At 39.8% G+C, this 15,850-nt stretch overlaps 2 protein-coding genes across 8 annotated transcripts in view; one reads left to right on the top strand and one right to left on the bottom strand.

Moving 5' to 3' along the window:
* Nucleotides 1-14,652, top strand: part of ampd3b (adenosine monophosphate deaminase 3b) — a 282,246-nt gene extending 267,594 nt beyond the window's left edge. For 4 of the 5 annotated variants that reach the window (XM_046036262.1, XM_046036263.1, XM_046036264.1 and 1 more), the window contains 14 exons: nt 450-672; nt 811-988; nt 2,052-2,217; nt 5,494-5,713; nt 5,916-6,045; nt 6,223-6,417; nt 6,756-6,887; nt 8,281-8,444; nt 9,164-9,290; nt 9,502-9,665; nt 9,799-9,919; nt 12,030-12,203; nt 13,141-13,251; nt 13,757-14,652. In XM_046036262.1, coding sequence (XP_045892218.1) covers nt 450-672; nt 811-988; nt 2,052-2,217; nt 5,494-5,713; nt 5,916-6,045; nt 6,223-6,417; nt 6,756-6,887; nt 8,281-8,444; nt 9,164-9,290; nt 9,502-9,665; nt 9,799-9,919; nt 12,030-12,203; nt 13,141-13,251; nt 13,757-13,939 — 2,288 coding nt within the window. In that variant the 3' untranslated portion in view covers nt 13,940-14,652. Of the gene's footprint in view, nt 1-449; nt 673-810; nt 989-2,051; nt 2,218-2,913; nt 3,098-5,493; nt 5,714-5,915; nt 6,046-6,222; nt 6,418-6,755; nt 6,888-8,280; nt 8,445-9,163; nt 9,291-9,501; nt 9,666-9,798; nt 9,920-12,029; nt 12,204-13,140; nt 13,252-13,756 lie in introns of those variants that run through there. The other variant, XM_046036266.1, reaches the window with a different exon arrangement.
* The window catches only part of LOC123961144 (copine-8-like), a 133,368-nt gene that overhangs the window by 48,238 nt on the left and 69,280 nt on the right, over nt 1-15,850 (bottom strand). The gene's annotated exons all lie outside the window — the stretch shown is intronic.

The raw sequence follows: 15,850 nt of genomic DNA, 5'->3' as shown, positions 1-15,850 counted from the left end.
TATAGAGATGAAATACAACATGCTAGCAAGTTACTCCGATTCTAAAGCCATGTAATTTGAAACTGTAATCTCAGTGGTAAGTACACAAACATAACGTAAAACTACTTCAGTAAGTACTGCTAATGAGACAATCTGTCACAATAGAGCATGCATGTAACTTCTGTAAATGAATCTTTGGCCAGCACCAGTGAAAGAAAGTTCTCCTTTCCACTGAATTCACCACCTAACATTAAAACTATTAACTATAAGGAAAAGACTTGATCATAATTGTCATTTGACATAACCCAGCATTCACTGCAGTCCTACATTAAATGAAGCTCTGTACCCAGAACTAGTCATTACCATCATTGCAAATTATAATTTATATTAAACATTTCTAACCCAACCTTTCTTGGCAAACCAAAAAAAACCCCATTTACTTTAACCCAAATCTTTCTCAACTTCCTCAGAAACGCCACGGCTTTTCCCACGATTGTCAATAAATGAGGTGGATGAGAAGGTACGTCGGTTGGCAGAGAAGGTGTACGCCTCTGCCCTGAAAGAGGAAGACAACAAGAATGTTATGGCACTGTTCACCGTGCCCGAGGACTGTCCCATCGGTCTGCATGAGGACAAGCAGCGGGCACTGAGAAAGGAGCTGGCTGAGGAGCATTCTCAGGAGACTGCTAAAAAGTAGGAAATCGATCAAATATGCCTCTATCTGCACAGCATTTTCATCTTAAACCTCCAAGCAACAACAAAGTGGACATTAGGCAGATGTAAGCATTGGTTTGTTAGGAGGGTAATACTTGTCCTCTCTTGTGTCACTAGGAAGAAGAGTTTCATGTTGAAGCGTTCACAGTCGTTATCGCTGAACTCACCTGCCAGCTGTGACTGGCCCCTGTCTGTGGTTTCCCCAGTACTCCCCCCAACATCACCTGAGCCCAGTCTCCCAGAGAGCTTTCCAGAATTCCAGAGAGTAACCATCAGTGGAGATTACTGTGCAGGGGTAAACATGATTAAAGCTCCACCACATCAATCATTTAAAAAAAATGGCTTTACATATAGAAATTCACATGCAACAATTGGACAAAAGAGAACAGCCATTGTAGAGATCCAGTGAGGCTGCAATGGTAATTTCACACCCCAAAAAACAAAAGGGGAAGAGATTTTTATATTCTTACAACTTTTAGAGAAATAAAAAGTTTAGTCTAAGGGTATGAGAGGAAAGGCTGTTTTAACCCAATTTTAAAGGGTTTATTCTCTGTACAAATGCAGAACAATACCCAAAAACAGGAATGATAAAACTGTCAATCAAGTTAAATAACAGGTTTGACTCTAGAAAAACACATAAATGAATCTCAATTCAAAATAACTGACTGCAAATTGTGTGGTTGTTGAAAAGCAATCTGCTGTTAAGAGCCAGTCTTGCTCAAAAGCTGAGGACCTCCAGTATGGCTGCCAGCTGTCGCCTTACGTCAGCAACATGGCAACGCCTGACAGCCATACTGGAAAGAGCATGAATTTAGTCGTGTTCCATAAATGTAGTTTCTATGAATTAATACAATTCAAGAGCACATAAAGACAGACTGTTTTTTTTAAATGATTTCTTGGAGAAGTAAAATGCAAAACTAAAAGCTAAAACTTTTCTATGATCTTTCCAGATCACAGTTGACGATTATGAGCAGGCAGCCCAGACTCTCCTTAAGAGAGTGTACACATGCCACAAGGCTGATCAGGAATGATGGCTTCCGAAATGTGCTAGCCAAAGAGCAGGCAGAAAGTTGTCAACGTGAGGGCAAATGTTAATGGGGTCATCAGTGTAGGCGCCAAGATAACTCAAAGTTTGGTCAGCTGGATAGAGTAGCATGTAAACCACTTAGGATGGCAAGTCTGCAGCAGAGACTTCTGCATTTTGATACAGTGGTTCTGCACATCCTGTCTTTTGTTTGTTGATTCAAATACCTCCACAGGGACTGTTGCTGGAACTGCTCAAGTGACCTAAACTGGCTGATTTCTTGGAGAAGTAAAATGCAAAACTAAAAGCTAAAACTTTTCTATGATCTTTCCAGATCACAGTTGACGATTATGAGCAGGCAGCCCAGACTCTCCTTAAGGCACTATTCATCAGAGAGAAATACTCCAAACTGATCTACCATCACTTCCCCAGGACCACTGCCCGCTTTCTTCGCAATGCTGAAAATGAGAAGTGGCAGGAGGAGGATGAGGTCTTGCCAAGTAAGCATTTTGAGAATTTTTCCTCACTGGAAAAACTCTATGGGTTAATACTTGTGCTTTTTTTAATACATAAAGTCTTTACTCTTTACTCTATACAGGCTTGTAGAGGGTACAAACCTGTGTACATAAAAACCTCAAGGTAGACTTAACAACTCCAAGTTATGTTCCCGCAAGAAACATCCAATCACCAAGCTTGAAATCTTGTTACATGCCGCTAGGGCAGGCGGAAGCTAAGATAATGGTGTTGAGGAAATTGAAAACACTATTCAGTTTAAATTTTTTAAATTTTGGGTTGATTTCAGCAAATGTGTTTTCTTATCAACTGTAACGATGATGCGTTTAGAATTTGCTACCACTCTGATTCGAGCTTCTGATCAGCCTGTTCTCCATGCAACAGCATCCAAGGCTCATGGGTATTGCCCTATTTAGACCCGTCCACCACGCCAAAATGGCATACAGAAAATTATTTCTCATAAATAATTCAAACTGTCGGCCATAAAAAAACCTATGGGACTGTTACATCATTGGGGAGTGCCGTGATTCTATGTTGAGAAACATTAAGAATATCCATTTAATGAATAAACACCCCTCCCACTTCGCAACTCTATTAGGGGTTAAGTACTTTCATGCTGTACATGTGAAAACTGTTTGGGTCCCATGTTAAAAAGGAATTTTGGCTCTGCCGGCAGTAAGCCACGATTAGCTGACAAAATGAAGACTACTTTCTGTGTGCCACTCACATCCAAGGTCAGCAAAACAAGACTGAGAGTAGAAACAAGCAGAGCCAATTTAAAAGTGTGTGAACCAAGGTCAGTTGAACGACTCCTGACTACAGATAGGGATAAGAAGCTTCTCCTGAGTGCAACCCAGCAAACAAGAGGTAAGAAAGAAAATGTTACTAATTCTTAAGAGTATTAATACATGAATAGAACCAATTTTCACTGGGAATCTGTCCATCAAATGTACTGTAGATTACGTCAGAATTCACCTTCTCAATCTCATCATATTATATTTTTGCGATTATCATCTGCCATATATGTAGGATTAGTGGAAAATTGAACAGACCAGGCAAAGAAATTACATTTTGTTTGGATTAGTGTAAAGATTGCAAAGTCTAACATAGGAACTAAATATAGTATGTTTATAAGCTCAAAGGGTTAGAAAAAATAGTGTACAAAAGAACATTATTTTAGAGTTGGGATTCATAGACAAAGTGCTATGAAAACACTCCCTTCTGAACGGAGAATAAAGAGGAACTGCTTTATTCCTCGTCTCTAACCACAGCCAGTAAAAAGTGAAGCTACAAGTGTAGTTCGTTTAGAATAAACAGATGTCTGGATAATATGCATAAACAACAAAGTAGCCATTTCAACCACCAAAGCCTACAGGAACACAAATTTCAGCAGAACAGAAGTTTCAAGGAGAACACATGGTATTTTACTGTCGGGTGATCTCAGAAACATGCGGTCCAACCACTGTAATCTGCCCTCACTCAGAGGCAAAGATGTTGACAAAATTTTAAGAATGTCTCACAGATTAGGGGCCCTATTAAACACATCACTTTTGTTCTTTACATCATAAGACAGACTTAAATGCTACTTACAGTTTAAGGTGGCAAAACGTATCGTAATATCACAAACCTGACAGGGATTTTTACAACTTGGAGAACAGTAACTGTTTAGCATTAATCAGAATAAGCTTTATTGCAAAGTATTAGTTTTTTTTACAGGAGGACTTTGCTTTGGAGATAAGGTGCTACATGTAAACAAACATACAGTTCACATAACTAAATGTAGAAAAATAGAAATATGGAAATTAGGCAAGTTATAAAAAATTTTTGAAGGAGCACTCTGAGCACACAGTAGAGAGAAAAAAAAAAAAAATCAACTCTGGCAGGGCTGCACAATTTAATCGCAATCAAGATGACGTCAAGTGCGATTACATAAATGCAAAAAGTGTGCGATTTAATAAAACAGTAAAAGTGTGTGAGACACTCTTCTGTGTGCACTGCTGTCTGCTCATTATCCCTGCCCGCATCAGGCTCTTGCATGTTCCCCTAAAAACAGACCTACGTGCGATGAGAAATGATTTATGAACCGTGTGCAACCTACCGTGACCCCCCAATTCCCACTCCTCCACTAATCATTCAAAACGTAGTCGCCACCAGAGCAACGAGAGAAATACCGGTACTCCAGTCACTCTGTGACAGACATCGGGCAGCAGCTGAAGCAGTAATACAGAAGAAAACTGGGAGAAGATAAGGTTTGGCGCGCTGGCCATTTAACGTTAGCTGTATCGGCCCCTTTTGTTGTTCAACATTCAAATTTTCTGATGTGCTTGTCAGTCACTTTTCGTGACCAATTACAGGCTGGATGAGGCGCGACAAAGATTGAGAGATGAGCCCAATGAGGGTGGTGTCATCCGCAAACTTCAGAAGCTTGGTGGACTGGTGACTGGAGGTGCAGCTGTTAGTATAGAGGGAGAAGATCAGAGGAGAAAGAACGCAGCCTTGAGGTGAACCGGTGCTGATGGCCCTAGAGTCAGACGCATGTCTTCCCACTTTCACGTGCTGCTTCCTGTCCGACAGGAAGTCTGTGATCCACCTACAGATGGAGTCAGGCACACTCAGCTGAGAGTTTGTCCTGTAGCAGGGTCAGGATGATGGTATTGAAAGCAGAGCTTCAATCCACAAACAGGATCCTGGCATAGGTTCCTGGTGAGTCCAGGTGCTGGAGGATGTAGTGAAGGGCCAAGTTTACTGCATCGTCTACAGATCCGTTGGCTCTATAGGCGACCTGCAGTGGATCTGTGATGGATTTAAGCTGGGACAACACAAGGCGCACAAGACATCCTCATTCTTCATTGTCCTGGCAGATACTTATATAGGCTGTCACGGCATCAGTGAACTCATCCAGACTCTTGGTAGCAGTCCTGAAAACATCCCAGTCAGTGTAGTCCAAACAAGCCTGAAGGTCCTCTACAGCTTCACTGGTCCACTGCTTTGATGTCCTCATCACAAGTTTACTGAGCTTTAGTTTTTGCCTGTATGCAGGAATCAGGTGGACCATGACGTGGTCAGTGTCCCAGTGTCCCCCAGGGGGGGCATGTCCTTTTGGGCTGCGCGCTCTCTCAGATTATTTTCAATGGTCTTTTCAAGCCTTTTATCATGGTAAAATAGCTATTATGATGTAAATGTCTTGAATAGTGTCTCCAGATAGTGTGATACTGAGATGATTATTCCTCATTTGTCATTTTATTTAATCCCATCGTCTTTAGACATTTGGCCTTGCCCTCGCGAAGGGGAGGACCCATACTCCATGGAGGGTATTCCTGAGGACCTGAACTATGAGCTGCAGATAAAGGATGGAATAATTCATGTTTACAACAATGCAGAGGCCCTGAAACAACAGCAGCCTCGCAGCCTCCCTTACCCAGACCTTGAGACCTTTGCCATAGACCTGAGCCAGGTCCTCGCAATGATAGCTGACGGCCCAACGTGAGTACCCAAACGTTTTGAATATCCTTAACAGTAGGTCAAATTAACATTTTACACTTTTTTACTTCGTATTTCACAAAATAGTGTGGCTAGTTTTCCCCTTCCTAAACTTTTGGGGGACAGTAAAGTTTGTAAAAATGGAAATATCCTACATTTTCCCACGTGAAATGTCTGGCTGATCTTGTTTTGTGTTGCATCAAAGGAAAACCTACTGTCACAGGCGGTTGAACTTCCTGTCCTCTAAGTTCTACCTTCATGAAATGATGAATGAAATGGCTGAGACAAAAGAGCTGAAATCCGTTCCACACAGAGACTTCTACAATGTCAGAAAGGTTGGTTGGTATTTTTCCATCTAGTTCAGTATGCAATGCTACTTCATCCTGAGCACTTAGGCTGTTTAAATTATTTTTAAACTTTACTGCCTTCAGTCTAAATAAACTTAAGTTAATGGATCTACTGTAACTTGTCCAATAAAGTCATGCACATTGTCACCATTTTTCCAAACACAGGTGGACACACATATACACGCTGCTGCTTGCATGAACCAGAAGCATCTGCTGAAATTTATAAAGACCACATACCAGACAGAGGCAGATCGTGTGGTCATGGAGAAGGGCGGTCAGAAGCTCACACTCAAGGAAGTCTTCAAAAACCTAAAGATGGACCCCTACGACCTCACCGTAGACTCTCTGGACGTGCACGCTGTAAGGACAAATTCATAACTGTCAAACGTTTTAAAAAGCACAATTCCAGTAACATTTATTTAGCTAGAGTGTCAAGGCCTTCATCAGAATTACCTTGTATAATTGATCTAAAATGACTGTCCTTGAGGTAAATAGATCAGGTAATCACATAACCATGTGACTTCAAGAATTAATTATGGGTGTTCATGCATTTCTTATGGTGTTATGCAATCATTTTCTACATTCCATGCAAGGTCCTCTTAATGTGTAATCTGAAAATCAATATAGTCACTTTGTTGAAATGAGAATGTGCTCATCAGTACATTAGATTCACTCTCTCTCACAATTCACTGTCCTAGGGAAGACAAACATTTCATCGGTTTGACAAGTTCAACTCAAAATACAACCCTGTGGGAGCCAGCGAACTGCGAGAGATTTACTTGAAAACAGACAACTACATCAATGGAGAATACTTTGCCCGTCTCATCAAGGTGTAGTATGAGTTAAAGCGGTGATATCACTTAAAGGCCCTGCACAACAGTGTTTTCATTTATCTGGTCAACTTAGATTTCTGCTTACGAACTGCACAGAGCAATAAGAATGACAATGAGTTATGAAAATATCAGTGAAGCAGTCTTCAAAAAATAAAATAAATAAGACATTTTGAATCATGACATTGCTATAAAAGGACATAATGTTGTGTATGTGTTTTCTAGATATGGCCTCCGTGCCAAGCACAGATGCCAGGAGCTTTTTATTCCCATTACCTTTTTTGTGCACATAGTGTGTATGTTTGAATATAAAACCGGAACACAACATGTCTCAGCAGAATTGTTCTTGTGTCCATGAGCATACAATGAACATTACAATAGCTTAAAATTTCAGTTTTCCTATAGTTTTATGTGAGCGTTTCCAATGAAAAATATGTAATTTCACATCATATTGGGCCATTATTTTCACCACAACTCTGAACAAATAGTTGGGGAAAGCTAGAGCAGATAATAAACAAACACACAAAGATCAGTCTACTGGGGAGGAACTACAACCATTAGATTTGGGGAAAGTACTTTGGTTGGTTATGATGCTCTCCAGTGATTTTACATTTTACAACAAGCACAGCATGTTTTGACCATCAACCCCTAAAACGATTTTAATATGACCTCAGAATTATTACAGATACGATTGTTCATGTTTGACCTTTTGTGTCTTCATTTTACAGCTTGACATTTATCTGTATAAACATTATAATAAAAAATAGGCAACATGAGAAACCACCTCCCTTCTGAGGTGCATTTTATTTGCACATTAAAATCCAAAAGGAAACATCCTCTCTTTAGCTTGAAAGGACTAGTTTGTATCACTAATTTGCTTAACTAACCTAAGGTCCCCCTGTCACCTCCGTCCTTCTTTTACTAACAACCACTTTTTTAGATTCATCTGAAAAATAAATTAGGACGTACCAGTCTGTACCACACCTCAGAGTTACGCTGCCCATATAACAGGATAAGAATGAGAAGCGAGCCAAGCGAAGAGTGTTACCATGCTCGCAGTGTGCAAGTGAAAATTGGTAGCGCACTGATATGATTGTCTGAAATTTTAGTAGCTCCTGAATGCATATAGGGAAAACAATGTATCTGTGGTTGTACTAACTTGAAGCGAAAGTTCAAGTGTCACTTAACTAACACATACATATACCTTGAGATAGTAAAAAACAAATCTGTACACAGCAATGATGTGTAGGGCTTTTAACTTTATTTAGCTTTTTGCCTTTTATTTTCTCCTCCAAACATGTATATATTTGTTTATAATATGGTTATCGTAAGTGTATTTTGTAGCAATATACCAAAGACTTGAATCATCTATCATAACTGGTTTATGTTTCAGGAAGTGGCCAAAGATCTGGAGGAGAGTAAGTACCAACACGCTGAGCCACGTTTTTCGATTTACGGCCGCTCTGCCAGCGAGTGGAAGAACCTTGCATCCTGGTTCATCCAACATAAGATGCACTCACCGAACATGAGATGGATGATCCAAATTCCCAGGATCTAGTAAGTGATCAGTAAAAGCAGAGGAAACTATGACACAGCAAGCATTTTTTTTATACAATAAGATATAAACACGGTTCTACTAACACAAAAGGTCCATTTAAATGTGCTAGGGCTCTTGTAAAGAAGACATATTTTTAAAAGCCACATAACAAATGTTACAAAATTATTGTGTTCAGTTCAGAACTTCTTTGAGTCACAGATTATAAATCCTGAGTAGACGAATTCTAAGAATACATTTTTATAGACTGTCACAGGGTAACAGATGTTTTTTTGATAAGGTTCAAAAGGTGGTTTGAAAAAAAGTACTTCACACAGCACAGCCGTTTGGTCTTGGTGATGTCAAGCTCAAGGGAGCTTTCCCAAAATTTTCGGACCAGAGTCCATTTACGTGACGTAAACTGCCAAACATGAGCCTGAGGCACACTACCTGGAATAGTGTTGATATTAACATCTTACATCTAACAAAAATATAAAAACAAACGATAAAAAGTCAGAAATCTTACACACACAAACACACAGCACATGACACTGAGCCACTGAGTTGTTCTGCCATCGTTTTTTGGCAGTGTTACCAAAACGTTGCTTCTAAACCAAAGGTTTACAATCAAGTTAGGAATAATTACATTACTTAATATACTGTTATGAATAAGCAAACAATTGCTTAAATGTTTGTGGTGTTTGTCGGAAGATGAGCTGAATTTATTCCTTTTGTCTTGCAGTGATATTTTCAAGTTGAAGAAACTACTTCCACACTATTCCAAGATGCTGGAGAACATTTTCCTCCCCCTCTTTGAGGCTACAGTCAATCCGCAAAAGCACAAAACAATGCATGTATTCTTGAAATATGTAAGTACTTCTATGAAATGTGGAATCTGAGAACTTTAAAAGTGAAGTAGCATCCATTTCTGTTAATTTTGCTCCGTGATTATTCAGTGATATTTGGTGACACTTTTTTGGGGGAACTGACTGAGCAGTATACAGTAAAAGAAGTTGAACTACTTCTTTCTGCACTGATGAGAAAAACTAATCTGCTGACATTGTCTGTGTTGTCCTGTAGGTCACAGGATTTGACAGCGTGGATGACGAGTCCAAACACAGCGACCACTTGTTCTCTTACAAAAGCCCAAAGCCAGAGGAATGGACAATAGATGAGAACCCTCCCTACACCTACTACCTGTTCTACATGTATGCCAACATCATGGTGCTCAACAACTTGCGCAAGTAAGTCCTGCATGTTGTGATAACTATTATGCAAAGGATTTCAGGTTTTATGACATCGAATGGCAATCCAATTCACACCTCAGTCATATTTTACTACTGGTAGTGCATAGTATCAATATTTGTTCCTCCACAGGGAGAGAGGACTGAACACCTTTCAGTTTCGTCCCCATTGCGGCGAGGCCGGCTCCATCACCCACCTGGTTTCCGCCTTCCTCACTGCTGACAACATCTCCCATGGACTCAACCTCAAGAAGGTGCAGTCCTGAATTCATACTAGGGTTTGACACTTAAAACTTCTTAAATCCTTGCCCTTTCCCCAGGGACAAAAACACCTAAAATAACATACAAATGAATCAGTTATAACTCCACAACCATTACGCCTATATAGATATTTCTGGTCTCATTTGATAGATTAGAAACCAATCCATTGTAAGTAAACTTTGTTACCATTTCAGATGCAATGGAGATGCAAAAAAGAAAAATATATTTTCAAGCTCAAAATCTATATTTCAAAGTAGGGCTGAAACGATTCGATAATTCAATTACTAAAAAGCATCGACGCAAATTCCTTGCATCAATGCTTTATTAAAACTATAAAGCGCACTGTTTCGCACAGACATTTATTACTGTCGCACTTCCCACTTACGCTGTTTTCATTTACTAAATCCTTGTGCAAGAAGCATAGTCTATATCTTTTACATAGGCCTACTGCCACTGTCTTTAACAGAGGAGAGAGTAGAAAACACTTTAAATATGGCCAGCAGGTTTTTATTTGATTTTATAAAAATACAAGAATTGCAGGGAAAACGGGAGAGTTGACATGAGGAGTAGAGATAGGAGTAGGGTGATGTTACATCTACACTACTACGGTTTTTTAAACAGTTTTACAACGAATACGATCTTCCACAGCAGCGTTTTAGCTGCGTAGCAGAGTTGATCTCAGTCTACATTAAAACGACTTAAAAACACACATCTGGTGGACATTCACCTACACTGGGCATGCCCTTGTCGGTGTAAACATGAACCAGATGGTCTACGCCGCAGTTGCAGAAGATTTTGCGAAAGACGAAAGTAATGCAGACGAATAACCACACCAGGTATATTTTTTGCGTTGAGCGACATCGAAGTGGAACTGAAAGTAAATCAGGAGTACAACAAGACTGTGACGGCGGAAAACAGACAGGGAGTCATCGCAAAGTACTGTAAATACAGCAACATGAACAGTACAAGTGTAGGCTATAAATGTTTACACAGTACAAAATATTTTTATAAAAATACTGAAACTAAAATTCTGTCAGTAGCATCGTGTTTTTGCTTTGCATGACTGATAAGACCAAATCAGAGAGGCAGTCAGCTAAGTGTCCAGCAAAGCGTTTTTTCTGACGCCAGCGTCTTTTTTTTTTGGGAGCGCTGCGTTTTTACAAGCTGGTAAAAACGGCAGCAGTGTGACAAGGTGCTGAGCTTCTTTTCCGCGTTGAGCATTTTTTTTTCGGTCGCTGAGAGTTGAAAAATGTTCAACTTTGGGAAAACCGCTGCGCTCGTCACTGTCACTTTTTGCCCAGCCGTCCAATCACAGTAGAGGAGGGGCGGGACAAATACCACACTGTAGCAACGGCTACCATCCTGGAACTGGGCTTCATCCAACCTCAGCTCTTGGACTAAACGGTGGTTCTCGCCGAACCCACATATGGCAACTCCGTCCTCTCTCTCTACCTGCTTCAGCCTTCTCTTCATACAGAGCAAGGCCCAGAGCAAGTACTCTGCTGTGTTTTTTACATCCAGTAAAGTTAGGTAGAAGTATTTGCAGCATCACTTCCTCGGATTTTATGTATCATAGCAATCAAAGCAGTTGGAAAAAACAAACAAACACCTGCTAGCGCTTCATGCTGGGCGTTTTCAGAAGAGCAGCTGGCTTTACATAGCAAATAGTTCTACCTAACTTTACTGGATGTAAAAAACACAGAGCAGAGTACTTGCTCTGGCCCTTGCTCTGTATGAAGAGAAGGTTGAAGCAGGTAGAGAGGATGTACTCGTTGTCCTGCCACTCTACTCTTCAAGCACAGCGTTTTTCCCCAAAGTTGAACATTTTTCCACTCTTGGCGACCGGAAAAAACGCTCAGCGCCCAGCTCCTCGTGGGGAGTAAACACTATTTAGTTCCATGTTACAAATAACATAAATCTAAATAAAAGTGCAGTGCCCAGCAATTTTGAAAGCATTTATGAAGTGGATCTACTGTAAGTTGAATCATTATGCTATTAATCACTTAGCAGTACCCTGAGAAATGTATATGTATGAAAAAGCCCCTCAAATTAATATATAGCATTACTCACATTACTTTGATATCTACACCTCTTCCTCCTCAGAGTCCAGTGTTGCAGTACCTGTACTACCTGGCCCAGGTCCCGATCGCCATGTCCCCACTGAGCAACAACAGCCTGTTCCTGGAGTACTCAAAGAACCCTCTACGAGAGTTTCTACAGAAGGGCCTGTGTGTGTCACTGTCCACTGACGACCCCATGCAGTTTCACTACACCAAGGTCAGAACCACAGGAATGAGAATGGATCATAATATTCTCACCATCAGAATCACTAACCAGTAACTTATTTTGCTCACCTTGATTATCACTTTAATCAATAATTACCAACTACAGCAGAATTAGGAATTTGTCTTAAGCTGATCATACACAGCAACTTTTAGAGCAAGCGTGCTGGGCAACGTTGCCGTAAATGGTAATTAAAGATTACTACCGTAATCCCCTTCCCCCACCACTCCGCCACCTGCCGTGCACCGCCACTATCCGTTCAAAACATAGTTGGACTTGCCACTAGCAAGACTGCCCAGCAACATTGCTCAAAAAGTTGCCCTGTGCATCATCAGCTGAAGTGACAAGATAAGACACATCTGAGCAACTAATTAAGTAATCAGTGTGAATCTCATGCACAGTATGTGGTGCAGGAGTAACAAGACTTCACTTATGGTAGAATGAAACACTAATTAATACATAGTAGGTAGGGCTGCGACTAACTATTAGCGTCCATCAATTAATCTGACAATTTTTGTTTCAATTGGTCTATGAAATTGTGAAAAAATGCCAATCACAATTTCCCCGAGCCAAAGGTGATGTCTTCAAATGTGAGGTTTTGTCCGACCAAAAGATCAAAACCCAAAGATATTCAGTTCACCGTGATATATGACAAAGAGAAGCATAAAATCATATATTTTGAGCAGCTGGAACATGAGAAATTGTAGCATTTTTTTCCCTATTTGTGCTTGATAAATAATCAATTATCAAAATATTTGACTATTGCTTGTATGTTGATCGAATACTCATTTCAGCTTTAATACAAGGGCATACATAAACAAATGACTCTCATACAAAATATCCATCTACATATCCCCTTTAATGGGAAACACATTTTAACCCAGATCCTAAAATCAAAATTTGTCACAAATGTTCCTTTTAACCTTTTCAGGAGCCCTTGATGGAGGAGTACGCCATCGCAGCCCAGCTGTGGAAGTTGAGCACCTGTGATCTGTGTGAGATAGCCAGAAACAGTGTACTGCAGAGCGGACTCTCACATGAGGTAAAGTCCAACTTTTTTGTGGCCCCCAGCCAAAACCTTTAATATTTGAGAACTTAACCTTTTTTTGCATGAGCATATAACATACACTAATATATATTCTTAAGAATTTTGACAATGTATATATGTACTGAAAAAGACATTTTACAGTTGAAAAACAAACATCTAAGTTCTCTCTGGTAGACGAGCTGTATAAAACCTTTCCCTGAATGAGCTAATTACTGGTCAAACTACACTGTGTACATTTACAGTATTAGCCCCACCTGCATTATAATGAGAAGCACTTCCTCTTTTGTACAGTCCAAGCCTCGGTTATGCAAACGTACATAAATTCTTCTCTATCCCTTGCTATATCACTATAATAAATTTAACAGTTTATGGAACAGTTCAAAATGTTGAGGCCACAGAACCACTACCTGCTTTGGGGGAAAAAAAAGAGCCTGCCACATACTGAAAAGGTTTTCATATCTTTCCAATACATCTTTTCCTTTCACCTTTTCACTCACAGGAGAAGAAACACTTCATTGGTCCCAACTACCTACAGCATGGACCGGAGGGCAACGACATTCGGCGAACAAATGTGGCCCAAATCCGCATGGCCTACCGCCATGAGACACTGTGCAATGAGCTCAGTTTTCTGAGCTCAGTGGATGCAGTGAAGACAGGTGCTGGAGCTAGCTCAAATGAGTAATTGACCATGGCACAAATTGTGCCTGAATATGTCCTCAGGGATGAACAGGCATAGGGTAGGCAGCACATGCGTTTTTTTAAAAAAAAAAAAACATTCTTACAAAACATCCTGACCAAGATTTGAAATAAAGGGGTTCTTACATTGTTGACATTGGTGCAGAAATATGGGGTGGTGTACTTCATATAGCATGATAAAAACTTAATTTTTAGACCATTTTTAATGTCATGAACTTTGTCAATCACTGTGTGCTTAGTTTTATTGAGATTTATTTTATTTTGAAGGGTGTGACTTGTGCTTGTGTATTTAGATGTATGAAAAGGCGCCACAAAGCCTGACTTACACGTGCAGAAGCAGAATATAAAATGATTTTCTCTGAGGTTTTTTTTATAATTGCAAGGTTGGAATGTCTGGTGATTATTTTTTCCTCCTGTCACTTACATATATGCATGTCACAAAGGCCTTTATCTGGACTATAGATAGGTGAAGAGTAAAATAAATAAAATTACTAAAAAGGTTACAGATTTGCCTTTTTGCACTGTACCATTGCAACAGAAGTGAATGAGACGCCAGGCAAATATTTACGACAGGTGCAAGTGTTAGCAAGCATTAAAACTAGATTTGTGGTGCAATCAGTATCACAACTGTGAAAAGAACAACTGATTTAATTTGTTATTTCTCAGTTTTATGTAAATAAAGGCCATAATGTTGTTGCATCTTTTTTCAACTCAATTTGTGCTGCCTACAGTATGTCCATGACGTTACCCATCATATAGATTTTGTCTGAGTTGAACCAACAGTAACACATCCTTTAACAGTAATCCCTTGTCTGCTAACAACATCCAAGAGGAAAAGTTTCAATTCCATACACAAATTTCATAAAATTTTTATGATCAAACACTGACTTACAAGTGCTTACTTTCAAAGTCATAAAGCAATGAACGATTACATATTTTTAATATTTAAATGCATCTTAACTGCTTTTCAATTAAAACTAAAAAGCTAACTTGCAATGCTAACTGACATGTTGAGGGAAATTTTCACATTGAGGGGGAGGTTGTTCAACTGTAACTTAACTACAACAAAACATTTCTCCCTAATGTCCATGTAAAGTATTGACACATTTGTTGACTGGAAGTTGGCCAACGTTAGCTAATTTTAGTGTTAAAAGATATTGAATTTATTTTTTTTTTTTTAAATTTAAGACAGACATTTGGAGGATGGTCTTCTGTCCACGTGCCTCCAATGTTATCTGGTCTGGTCGGTTTATAGTTTATTTTAATAAACCACGAGCAAAATGAGGAAACTTAACGTTGATAGTCTATCAAACGTCGTCAACCAGTACTTACATTTTTTTACACTTCAGCGGGCAAAAACGTCAACATTTGCTAACATTAGCTAAATACTAATCAATTAGCTAAATTAATGAGCGTGGATTTCCCAATCCCGCAAAGATAATGTCAATCCCCCACAGCGGTTTGTTAGTAACTTAGTTAGCTTAGCCCTGATCCCCGTGATGGCCGTTAGCTTAGCCCTTAACACGGCCACGAACAAATACGAACTTACCGGTGGGAATATGAACTTCTCATTGCCCCATCAAGAGGTCCATCGACCATGTTGGGTTGGAGTAATGTAATGAGCCTAGACAGTAAATTACTCTTAGGTTGAGGTTAGGTGGATATTCGACAGACATTCACTCCGGATCCGGTGTGACACCAAAATGTGTGACCTATCAAATTCTGTGACCCAAATGGCAAGTTACGCGCCAGAGGCTTTGTTGACGATGTGAAACAGCTGCAGTTTGGTTGGGTTTAGGCACCAAAAGTACTTGGTTGGGTTTAGGCAGAGGGTTTAGGCACCAAAAGTACTTGGTTATGGTTAGGAAAACATCGTCGTTTGGGTGTAGTCACAGAA

The sequence above is a fragment of the Micropterus dolomieu genome, linkage group LG22, assembly GCF_021292245.1.
Source record: "Micropterus dolomieu isolate WLL.071019.BEF.003 ecotype Adirondacks linkage group LG22, ASM2129224v1, whole genome shotgun sequence".
NCBI lineage: Eukaryota > Metazoa > Chordata > Actinopteri > Centrarchiformes > Centrarchidae > Micropterus > Micropterus dolomieu.
The sequence above is the reverse complement of the archived record's forward strand: the minus strand, read 5'-3'. Positions and strand labels throughout refer to the sequence as shown.